Consider the following 12,912-nt stretch of genomic DNA (forward strand, 5'->3'; position numbering starts at 1 on the left):
TCGATATCTTAGCTCATGTCTAAGAACTCAAAAAGGCCCACAAAGCTGCCACGGATCTCATAGTACACGAGCATCTCGCAATGTGTGCTCCTCCATCTCCACCTCTTGCATGTTGCATAAGGTGTGCAGGACCGGTGATGTCGCATGTGGCCTCGCAATTTCGTCTTGTGTTCATGTGAAATCAATGGGAACATTCGGAAGGAATGTTTGTGTGGGGCCACTAGCTAGAACCTAAGCTGGTATTATATCATGCACGGTAACACCTCTTTTCTCAAATCATGCATGATAACACCATGACCTGCAGCTGATCAAAGTCTAATCAGGTTTATTCTACAAATGTGTTGTGCAATTGCATTATGAGTACGTGCGTGTGTGTATGTGTATGTGTGTGATACCAATGCCATAACTCCATTGGATCAGATACTGGGCATTGTGGACCCTCTGGCTTCAGCGAAATCATGCATTCCTGGATTCATCTTTTCAGCACCCTTATGAGTTCTTCCGGCCTCATTGTGGCAGTCCTTATATGATGCCTTGCATGAGCAGGATTTGGATGTCTCTTGCATTGAACTTTTCTTTTACTGTTTCTGATGGGTAGGGCATTGGCTCTTTTCTGGAGCCCAATGATTATTTCATAATATAATGTTCATACTTTCACCCCAAAAAAAAAAAGTGTGTGATACCAATAAAAACGTTGGAAATGCAAAATGCTAGAATGAACGTGCTTTTTCTCTCTGTAAAATCTACTGCAAATACTCTCTCTGGCTCTCTCTCAGGATCTCCCTCTCTCTACAAAAGGTTTTTATTCATTAAGAAAGAATCTGAGTACATAGTTCAGCGTAGAGCTGTCTGTTACAAAAACGTGAATCAAATTTAAGCTCATTCCAAAAAGGGAACATGCCACTCGTGAATAATTTGGACTAATTCCTATTACATGCCTTTGAGGGCAATTTCTGGGGTCTTCGTAGCACTTGGTCACGCGGGTGGCCTCCGAAATGCTTGCTACACTCCAAATTACTTGGGTCTTCAGCCCCTCACAGTACCTGTAACAATTAATTAAAGTGCACCACCATGGCACCCATTAATTGTTAGCGCTTTGCATGCAAATAATAAACTGTGGACTAATCCTAGTCACGGTGGGCGTCCCCACTGAACACACGTGCACATAACATATATATATATATATATATATATATATATATTCTCTGGTTGTCTGAAGTCAACGCTCCGATCATAATTAAGGGGGCTTTTGATCAATGGTCGAGGCGCCTTAATTATGGCCAAGTCTCTCCAACCGAAGCTGGCACAACTTGGTTAACTGTAGTTAACCCTCTTGGCGCACGCCAAGTCTTGTTGACCGAAGTCAACAGTCTCTAACCGTAGTCAGCTCTATGGTTCTCTCGTTAACCGCAGTTAACCCTCTTGGTAATAAACGAAGTCTCCCCGACCGAAATCAGGCTTACTTTACCAGAGTCAAGTATCTTGATCGTAGTCAATTCTTTGACCATAATTAACACAAATGAAAAACTCTTTAATTATAATCAATAAATGGTCAACTTAGGCTTTGACTTTGGAATCCCTCGGCTTCTATTCAGTTGACCTCAACTGAAAAGCTTCCTTGTAAACATCCAAAAGCTGTGGATGATCGGACAACATGTCTTCATCCATCCACTTGGCATCCAATGCCGTATAATTCTTGAATTTTACAAGGTACCTGTAAAATTCCTTGCCCTGAGGGCCTTTGCGTACAGTATGGTACACAATTTGCTCTAGCTGAAGTACCTCCTCCAGCTCATCCACTTCTGGTGGATCCTCTGCTATTAGCTCTATAGGCTCTGACGCCTAGAATTTCTTTAGAAGACTCACATGAAAAGCATTGTGAATCCTCCAATGCTCTGGCAATGCCAACCTGTATGCGACCTCATTTATTTCTTCTGTAACCCTAAAAGGGCCATAGTATCTGGAAGATAACTTTGCATACACTTTCTGTTTGTCTTTAAATTTGCAGAGCTTAGCTTTCTGAACTTCAAAAGTACCCAATCCCCTTCCTTGAGATCTAAGAAGTCTCGCCATATGGACAGCAAAAAGAGGAAAAGAGCAAGTCCTCTTCCCAAGAAGAAAAAGACGAAGCATCATCACAGTTCATCCAGTTCGTCTTCTTCTTCTAGCTCTACCTTTTCATCCTCAACATCATCTCCTTCTTCTGGATCTTCAGAGCCAAAGAAGAAGAATAAGTCCAGCAGGAAGGCGGAGACTAAAGAATTCAAAGACGGTGGGAAGTCAGTAAGATTTGCCACTTACAATGGCCAGTATGGCCAAGCTGAAAAGGCCATGCAGTTCATAAGGCAGTTTGATGCTCCCTTCAGCCTGAAAAATTTCAATGAGTCCTCAAAGCTTCGTATGGTTGGTTTGCACTTAACTGGTACAGCCAGTGCATGGTGGATAGCTAAAACAGCCAACTATGTAGCTCCCACGAAATGGAAGGACTTCAAGAAAGCTTTCTATAAACAGTTTATTCCCAAACAGTTTCGAGATCACGTCCTTCTTGGTTGGAAGAGCATTCATATGGAAGCACTTGAGTCTTACAACCAGAAATTTTGGGACGCATACTTGCAAGTTTCACCTTTCAAGAAAATTTCTGACAAGACTCAACTTAGGAAGTACCGGGCCGGACTCACTCCAAAGATATAGGCCCAAGTGAACACTAAAGATATTAAAAAAATATCAGATCTCAACCAATGTGGCTAGTCTCGTGTATATGCAGGATCCTACTAGTGTGCCTTCACTACAAGCAGGGATACCGAGGGATAAAAAGCCAGTGACTCCCAAGATTGAAATAAGAGAGTTTCCCAAGGGACTTGTTGTCCAAGGGGCTGATTCAGCCCAGTTTTTCTCCTTTTTGTTCCCCTGTACTGCTAGTACAGAAGAAAGATGGCTCATTCCGTATGTGCGTTGATTACCGCACACTGAACAAAATGACCATCAAGAATAGATTCCCTATTCCGCGCATTGATGATGTGTTGGATCAGTTAAATGGAGCTTCAGCTTTGATAGACTTAAAGAGTGGCTATCACCAAGTGAGTTTGCATTACAAACGATAGGCTGCAAATATTTGTCAGGTCGCCTCATGGTTCTTGGTCTTCATCTCGCTCTGAATTTGCTGATTTTTGTGTGCAGCACTTCTCCTCCCATTTTGAGCATGTGGACTTTCCTTCTCCTAAGATTTTGTCTGCACGTCAGCTTCTTTTACAGCATGTCCATCTAATTCTTTCTCAAGCTCAAGCTTTGGAGCTGGAACTTCCATTCACTGAAAAGGAAATTGTCAGATGCAGTTGAATTCAGTGGTAGATGCAAATCTCCAGGATGGGATAGCCTCACTGTTAGATTATTTCTTGCTTTCTAAGATAGCCTCAAATCCCCTCTGCTGCAAATGGCTAATTTAGCTTGGGCATATCAACAAATGCCCCTATGATGGAAAAAGGGACTGGTAAAGCTCCTTCCTAAGAAGCAAATTTTTTATTTTATCACTGATTGGAGACCAATCACGCTCATGCCAGTCATTTACAAGATCATAGCTAAAATGCTTATTGACCGTATCAAAGGCTATCTGCATGACGGGATGCATCCTTCTCAATATGGCTTTGTTCCTCGTAGGCATATCATGGACAATATTGCCAACGCTTATGTTGGAATTGAATATGCCAAGTACACGCAGTAGGATGTTTTGCTCTTATAGATTGACATTGCCAAAGCTTTTGACACAGTTCAATGGGAGTTCATCTCGCAAACAATGCGATCCTTGGGCTTAGGAATAAAAATGTAGCAGGTTATTTATTGGCTCTTCTACAGCGATAGCAATGCTGCTTGTATTCTTTCTGGAGACATCTCTGAAGAATGGACTCTTCTTAGTTCGGTTTGTTAGGGCTGTCCCCTTAGTGTCTTACTGTATGCTATTGCAACTCATCCTATGCTGCAATACATTCATCATCTAGTGGCTACAGATTCTCTCCATGGTTTGAAACTGGATGAAAATCGCAGCATGGTTGCTCATGCCTATGCTGATGATTCTTTCTTTACTCCAAGAAATACTCCGTCTGATCTTTCTGCTTTGATCTAGCCCCTTTCAATTTATGGTTTGACAGCTGGCCTTCATGTTGACTTTCAAAAGTCTAAGCATCTTAAGCTGCTCCCATTGAATCTTAAAGACTGGCACAGTCTCTTATGGCCAGGGGAGATCATCCCACCCACTCAGTTAGTTCGACACCTTGGTTATCCTTTGGGCTGGGGACTTACTCGTCGACAGCAAATTGATTGGGTTCTAATCAAGCTCCGGAAAAAGCTTGAATATTGAAAATTCGCAACCTGGCCTCTATATGTTCGCCTCCGAATAGTGCAATCCATACTTGTGGCGTACATTCAATTTTATTTGCCTTTGACCATGTTCACCAAGGTAGATCTTGATTCCTTTATGTCTGTCATTATGGAGATCTTTTGGCGTTCCAAACATGGTAGAAAAAGTCTCAGACTGCTTTCGGTGCATCGAATTTGTTCCCCTAAGATGCATGGAGGTTTGAATATCACTAATATCCAGGTGCACATCCTTGCTCACAAGGGAAAACTGTTGCTGCAATTTCCGAAAGGTGATCAGCCCTAGGCTCTCATGATTCAATCTCTGGTCACACATATCAGTACTCCTGCTTTTGGTCATTGGCAACCCACTCAATGGGATTTCTTGTTTGGATGCATTGGTGGCACTTTGCATGGCTGTCCTATGGTCTCCAATTTGCTTCTTGACTGGAAGCATATTCTATCTCACCTGGAATGGCATGGTCGACAATCTCGGATGGGTAATTCTTTGCGGGCTGAAAGCATTCACTGGTCAAAAGTGTTTCAACCTCCGCTTGCTTTACAAGAACCTCGCCGTTCTTACTTTATTTCTTTAAAGGGATCAATACTGTTGCTGATGTTATTCATGATGATGGCTCTATGCTTCCCTTTTCTGTGGCAGCCACACAGTATGGTTTGGGTTCTCATTATCGTACCTTGTGGCAGCAAATCACTTGTATGCTTTCATCTTTGGTTCCGATTCCCCCTTTGGAACTCCAAGATCGATTAGAGGATTGGATATTGACTTCCCTTGGGTACTCCTCTCATCCTTTGAGGCTATCTCAGATTACTATGCCTGCATTATACAAAATCCTTTTGCCTCAACCCTGGGTTTCAAAAAGGGGTAATTCTCTTTGGCGAATGCATCGGTCAGCTTAGTGGTGGAGGAAAAAACTGTGGCAACTCTGGGCATACAAGGTTCCACTTCAGCAACAAGTTTTTTTATGGCGAGTGCTTCTGGGAATTTTTCCATCTGGACAATTGTTGGCCCGTAGGCAAATTGCTCCTGCTTTATGTCGTCGGTGTCTAATTTCTCAGGAGACTGTGTCTCATTTATTCTAGCATTGCCTGTCTTCTTGGTAGTTTCTGGATTCTCGTCAACAGAGGCTACGAGCGATATTGACTGTTCTCTTTAGGAATTTTTTCCTGGCTCTTTGGTTTTCATCCACAGTGACCGGAGTTTCATCTTTTCTTTGTTTGGGCTCGCTATTTGGCACTTTGGACTTTATGGACAGATCGCAATTGTAAAGTCTTTAGTGATCCCAAATTTTCTTTGTTTGCTTTCTTTAAGCGTTCTCTGCAGCAATCTTTCTTTGATTGCTTGCAGACTCACGAGATAGATCAGGATGTTTATTTGGCTTATACTGAGATCTTCAGTTGATGTATTTTCTAGAGCCTCTTTTCTGAGGTGACTATTCTTGTAATATAACCAATAAAAGCTTTCACTATTAAAAAAAAGTGGGGGAGTACAAGTTGCTCCTCTTTGGCGCAACTTTGGATGTACATTTTCCTTGGTTTTTCTTTTGATCTTCTTCCAGTGTAAGAGTAGTAGCTGTCTTACTTTGGAGCAGCTATGAATGTACATTCTTCTTAATGAAAGGTTCTTTCACACAAAAAAAAGTGTGTGTGTGCGCGAAGCGCCTATCTATCTAGCAAACCTTGCACGATTTGTATAGTTGAAGATTAACTCCGGATACAAGGCTGGTGTGACGAGTGTATGAATCAAGATTTTGAAGGCTCCTTATTGAGATGAGATTCAAGGAAGCTCTATCTTTCAAATGATGCAATATAACTTGTATAGGATGAGGTGCATTGTTGCCAGCTGATGCAGTGGACATAGATGTATCTAACAGGTCTACTTTAAACGCATCCAGTCTCCAGGCCCTCATTTAGGATGCCAGACACCCAAAATAGAACGTATGCTGCTGCTTATGGGATTTTGCAAGGCTTTCAATGTGGTTGCGACTCCGGGCATTGGGTATTGGTCGTTTGGGCAGTCAAGAGCTTATACAAGAAAGTGGTAGGTAGAGTACGTATGGCATAGGGAATGTCAGATGAGGTGAGTAGCAGCATCGATGTGAAATAGGGATTCCAATCTCCCACTCCTCTCGACTTTATATTGATGAGTTGACATTCTTTATAAACACTCTAGGAGGACAAGGCTTAGTGTTGGCAGAGACACACTTATTTCAATTTTTCCATTCAACTCTATGCCGATGATGGAGTGCTGATCTCAAAGGGCTTGCAGGGATACTTGTCAGCATTTTAAGATAGTCCGGACATGAGCGTAAACCTTGGCAAGACCCTACATGAGTCATGTACTTCAGCAGGAATGCCGTGGTTGAGATTCACATCTTATGTGTATTTGGGACAAGTTCTCAGGGAGCCAGGACATTCCAGAGCCCATCTGACTAGAGGATGCCAAATTAGAGAGAAGAAGAAGAAGAAGAAGAATATATTATCGTCCTCTGAAGACCAAAACCGGCCTATGGGACCTGGGCAATACAATATCACAAGTACATGAAAGCTCCTCCCGAAGATGGGAGGGTGGAAAGAGAAACCACCTTCTAGGATTCAGGTGGATTCCTATGCTTGAAGAGCTTATACACAAATGTTCCTAAAGCTGAAGGTGACCCTTTATGCAGCAAATCAGCCAGTTTGTTATGTCCCTCAAGGAGGTGATTGAACTCTTCCCTAATGTGTGCATAGTGAGGGCATATCATTACCATGTGTTCTTCTGTTTCAACCATACCTTGATCACATAGTTGGCATATTCTACTCTCCCTTGGCATCTTTTTCCATCCCCCTGTTTCTATTTGCAGCTGGTGTGATCGGGTGCGAAGTGAGAGAGAGAGAGAGAGAGAGAGAGAGAGAGAGAGAGCTTCCAGGCTCGCTTTCAGCTAGTAAACGTGAAACCCCTCCTCTTCGAATCTCTCGTCAGACTAGTGGCATTGCATGGGGATCCTTTTACATCAGTGAACTCATTTCCTCATTGATAATTTGCACCAATAAGCTTCGTATTTGTTATAATAGGGACACCAGTAACGCACTTACCAGGGCTACAGAATGCTTCAGTAGAAGCGGTAGGTAATCCTGCAATGTTTCATCCCAATAACTAAGTCCTGCTACTTCAGTACAATTTTCATGGCCCCCAACATTGCGAGATCCAATTGCAGATGAGATATTCCAAAGTTCTGTTGACTGTGCTTGAAAGGTTGACTGAAGAGGATGGTCGTCCTGTAGTTCATCTGTAATTCTTGACCCCGAAACAGCCCGAAGAAATTCATCGAGTAACTGCCATAGTCATCTAGTTTTGTAAGTACAACAAAACAATGCATGACAAGCATAAAGAATTATATTGCATCTTACATCATACCTTTACAGCAGCGTAAACTACTCTTTCATCTGCAATTGTTTGAGACCTCTCTGGTGACAGATTGTATGATGTGCTTGAGACATACATAGAATGTTCTCCTGGAGGGCTTTGAATTAATTTTTTAATAGTAGAAGAGATGCTAGTCCAATATAGCACCATTATAGACGGGTAATTATGTACAGCAAACTTTAGCGCCTGCAAAATGAAACATGGAAATCTTTTAATGATATACAAATCTGCCAAATCAGCTCTGCTAGGGTAGCATGCTTCTAGATTGATTAAACAATGGAGGTACAACCTATGGATTAGAGTGTCTTTAAAAAACAAATATCTCCAAAAAAAAATAACAGAACACCAGATCCACCCGAGTATAATATCTCCAAAAGATTTTTTAGAGCAGCAGTTCCACCGAAATAAGCAGGCAATCAGTTTCTAAACAATGTGAACAAAATCCTGGACTGACGGGAAGGACACCATCTCCACAATTCTGACCAAACAAGTTGGTGTGGCAGACATGTTCCACAGCAGGCAGATTTCTCTGCCTAATAAGTTGATCAAGCATTTGAATGCACTTTGAGAAATTAAGTGCCAAAGTTTCATCTTCCAAAATCTTCCCAGGTACATTGCTGTCAGCCCAGTCATGCATTGAATTAGCTGTTCAGCCTAGCTGGACCGAACTCAAAGATCCTCCAGGTCCCTTGACTTATTTGATTGTCATACACCTTACGTCTCTCATTTAAGTCGTGCATCAACTGCTGGTCCTCTGTCCCAAAACAACAATGGTGATCTCTGGCCACCTTTTGTACTCTGGCTGAGGAGGACCGAAGAGTTCTCCATTTTGCCTTCATTCCTGAGCATCTGTTTCATATCTATAGGATAGACTATCTATATTTATCTCTCTAGACGCTTTTTTTTTTTTTTTTTGGGGAGGGGGGGGGGGGTTTGAAATCCATGTATACTTATATTACAAGAGGCGGTCCCTCAATTGGAGACCAGCACTTACAATATCAAAAAATTTCATTGTAAGACAAGTAAACAGTGTAGTCTATCTATGTTTATCTCTCCCTCTACACACACGCGCACGCTTGTGTAAAGACAACTGAGGGCCAGGCTGCCTGAATAACATCAGAGAAAGCAAGTGGGCAAGCAACCAGTTCCTAAGACAATATAAGACTAACAAAGAGTGATGCAGTAGAAAGCAAAAGCAACCACCAATCACAGCATGACATAGTAACAAACTATCAGCACAACCTACAAAGCAGCAAACAAGAATTGGAGCTAGCGACTCAGACATATGGTAGACCAACACCTACAGCAAGCTGTAACAATAGATATACACAGCAAGCAGCAGTCGAGCACGATGAGCAACGCAATTGGCAAGCAGCTACAATAGAATACAAGCAAAGACAAAATACAAGCAGCATAGCAGCAACCAAGCCCCCGCTCCTCTTGTTCCTTTGCCCATGTGCACCCCTCTGCCCTTAGCCATCAACCTCCCCTGCTCTCAACTAGTGTTTTGGTTGCTGTCTCTTGACCTGCATGCCTGTCATCTACTACCTACAGCAGGCTGTCGTGCCAAGCTACTATGCCCATTGTCTATGTCTGATATGCTTGTTTTGTCACTAGGGTTACTGCCTAGATTTAGTCTTACTAAAGCTATTTAAATCTTTTAGCTTTAGGAATATAGAAGCTACAGCTTAGCTTTTTAATTGAATTAACACGTTTAATGCAAAGATCCTGTTTAATGTACCCAAAAATCACTTTTAGCATGTAGTTAAGCCAGTAATAGGTCAATTCTAGTGAGTTGTCAAATAATGTGACAGAGGAGCGTTTCATCTTCAAGTGTCCTGTGTACTATGAGATCCGAGGGTGTTTCCACTGCCTCTTCAAGGATAGTTATGGGATTTTGGCCTGTTTCCTCTCCTACCCAGACTAGCGGTGTTTGGCAAGTTTCATTCATGAGGCACTTAGACACCGTGAGAGGATACTCCGAGCACGGAGACAGGTGCAGACTTCTTCCTCGGCTGATCCCTCTCAGAGCACTATCACGGAGTTCTTTCAGCTAGATCACATGGACCCCCACGAGACGAGGCCTTGACATGGTGACCCGACAGCTCCGACAGAGGGTCGAAACACAGATCACACTTGGGGACATCCCCTCCTTGTTTAGAGTCGGAGCCCGACCGACGAGGGTCACAGTAGCCCTGGTCAGACGCAGAGCTACGACCAGGAGACGTGCCAAGACCGCACCTCTGAGTGGCCGACAGCACTCTATTGCCGACTCATGCCTCCACTGCCTCATCCATCCTGATATCTTGCTACTGCCGATGATGATGATGATATTGATGACGATGCTGAGATTGATATATAGTCGACCATCGACATGACTATGTTGTACTTAGGACTTAGTACTGCCATTTTGCATTGGTATGGACGCTCGTTTAGTAGCTCCACTACCACAGCTGCTTGTATCAGGATTTTCACAGTCTCATAGACCCATCGGTCTTCCGAAGACTTTAATAAACTTTCTTTCTTCCCTTGGAACATATTTGTATACCAGTCTAGTAGGAAGCTCTCCATCAGTCTCTACTTCCTAATTTCAGTTTTTATAATACAATACATGTGACATATAAGGGATATCTGCAGGTCCAATGAGTGTTCGTGTGATTGAACGTTAGATCATCCCATGCACAAGGATGGCCAATGCTACCCTCACCTGAGGACGATGTTTGCAAGACGATGGCCAGCATTACTGCTTGGAACTTCTGGGTCACCCCTTGGAGTTTGATTATGGGAGGCCAGCAAGTATGTGAGGTGCAAGGTCACAAAAGTTGAGATTTCACACAAAATAAAAATTTTAAATTTGGAGAAGAAAGAATTTCTTTATTCCAAAAGAGAATCCTTTACAACTCTCTCTCTCTCTCTCTCTCTCTCTCTCTTTCAGCACCACCTTGTTGGAGGCCCGTATCTCCCAAACGGTGCGGAATCTGAAAATAATCAGTAGTATGACTTTGAACCGTCTTTCAATTCCCTACAACATTGGTCATCATCACTTTTTGCAAAATCTGCCATCTTAGGCCTCAAATCTGTGTTTTAGAATCTTGCATGTAAATCCAAGAAAACCAGTCCAAAGTACTTTTTCCTTATATTCAGACTATTATTTCCCCATCCAAATGGTTTACAAAGTCTCAAAACTGTAGCCTGCTGGAAAGTCTACAACTCTCTCCTATATACTTTTCCCAAAATGAATCATCTACCCATATATATTAGCCTTTCATAAATGGCCACTATCAATCTTTTGATGACAAAAATATTAGAAATGCATAAATAACAAAACATGGAAGCAAAATAGAGTGCAATGAGCTAGGGCCTCACATACATTTCCACTTCACAAGGCTCTGTCCCTAGAGCAAAATCTAAAATTCTGCGCAAAGAGTGTCCCAATCCTTTCATGTAGCATCCTCAACCGGATAAAGATCCCACTTTACCAGCACCTCTCAGATCATCCTGTTCCTAAGTTCTTTTACCAGTTTATTCAAAATTGCTAGTGGAACCACTCTTAGACTTCCATCTTCCTGTAGTCTGTAAATCCTGTAAAACATGATCAGGGCTAGCCACATACTTTTTCAATAAGCTAACATGGAATACAGAATGAACTTTAATGTCTTTGGGAAGTTCTAAGTTGTAAGCAAAGTTTCCATATCGTTTCAAAACCTTGAATGATCCCCCATATCTATGTGAGAGTCTTTTATCTTGACCCAATCTTAGGTTGCTCCTCCTGGATCAAATCCTCAAAATGAGTATGTCCCCTTCTTTATTTTCTTGTGGCATTCTCTTCTGGTCATAATATTTCTTTTGTCTATCCTACGCATTTCCATGCATTCTTTGATCATTTTCAAGTCCTTCTCCATGCTCTCAATTAAAAACATGTACTTTATTTATAAGATCAAAGAAATTTACTAGTACGCTACAATCTTGTCCATACACGGCTTTGAATAGAGACATGTTAATGCCATGAGTTGTTATAGGCGAACTCTACTAGAGGTAGTAACTCAACCCAATTCTTTTGTCTCTCATCCACATGCATCCTGAACATATCCTCTAGTATACGAGCCAGGGAACTGGAGGCTGGAGCTGACCCGCTACGCACAGGAGCAGGCCACTCAAGACTTGGCTCGAATGGTTCAGGAGTAGGCTCGTCATATTAAGGAGCAGGCTAGTATCATCCAGGTGCTGAGGCAAGACATGGTTCAACTCAGGGAGGAACTCTCCTCTACTCGTACAGTTACACGGAGCACACTAGTAGTAGAGGCCCAGATTGCGAGCATGCAATCCGTGATTGAGGAGACGTCTAGATGGGTCGACGTGGCTAGACGGGAACCCGCAAGGGCAACCGTTTCGGCTACCCTTGTGGAGCAGCAGCAAAGAACCAATAAGGCTCTCAACATCAGAGTTCGTGGGATCCCACGCATTGAGGCTACGCCGATGACGACAGATGCGACAGCTTTTGTGGCCACCATTCTGGGTGTAGCTGAGCACAGGATCGAGAGGGCGTGGAGGGTGGGGAGAGACCCCAACCGGGAGCAGCCCCTGATCATACGGTTCCATGACTTTCGGCCTTACGATGCAAGTCAGTCCTACAAGATTAGCCAACGATCTCCATGGATGAGGACCACTACAGGTTGAGGAGAGGCGCTCCTTGTTGCAGCAGCGTGATCAGGCCCGTAAGGAGGGGAAGTGGGCAGTAGTCCGAGATGGACGACTTCTTACAAGCCCCCGTCGGGTATCATCCCCACCTCCTCCCACATAGGGAGGCGGGGTCTATGAGACTCGGATGTTTGAGACCTTATCTCGTACCATTTGGAATTGTAATGAAACCTTATGATCAGAACCACGGAACTTCTCGGAATCCCAAGTCGCGACATAGTCTTTTACACAGACACATCAAAGTCCAGAGCGCCCACTACCAATCGTCAACGGGTACACGTGGGAGTCTGCTTACAGAGATGAGACTAGGGACACGGGGAGAGTACGTGGATCAAGTGGAGTAGCAGTTCTCTACAGATCCACCCTTTTGGGGACCATTTCAATAGAGCAGAGAGATACAGATTCCAGGTTTCTTTGGATCCGGATTCGACACACAGACAGCC

The 12,912-nt window shown here is 43.1% G+C and overlaps 1 protein-coding gene across 2 annotated transcripts in view; it reads right to left on the reverse strand.

The window, feature by feature from the left end:
* Positions 1-12,912, reverse strand: part of LOC147901464 (ARM repeat superfamily protein) — a 109,111-nt gene that overhangs the window by 22,740 nt on the left and 73,459 nt on the right. For both annotated transcript variants that reach the window (XR_015541032.1, XM_087375220.1), the window contains exons 15-16: positions 7,763-7,957; positions 7,441-7,680 (exon numbers count right to left, since the gene is read on the reverse strand). Coding sequence is in view for 1 of the 2 variants with exons in the window: in XM_087375220.1 (XP_087231346.1) it covers positions 7,441-7,680; positions 7,763-7,957 (435 nt within the window). In the remaining variant the exon portion in view is untranslated. The remainder of the gene's footprint in view (positions 1-7,440; positions 7,681-7,762; positions 7,958-12,912) is intronic.

Source organism: Dipteris shenzhenensis, chromosome 5 (genome assembly GCF_047967505.1).
Source record: "Dipteris shenzhenensis isolate YYH24624 ecotype China chromosome 5, Dip_SZ_1.0, whole genome shotgun sequence".
Taxonomy (NCBI): Eukaryota; Viridiplantae; Streptophyta; class Polypodiopsida; order Gleicheniales; family Dipteridaceae; genus Dipteris; species Dipteris shenzhenensis.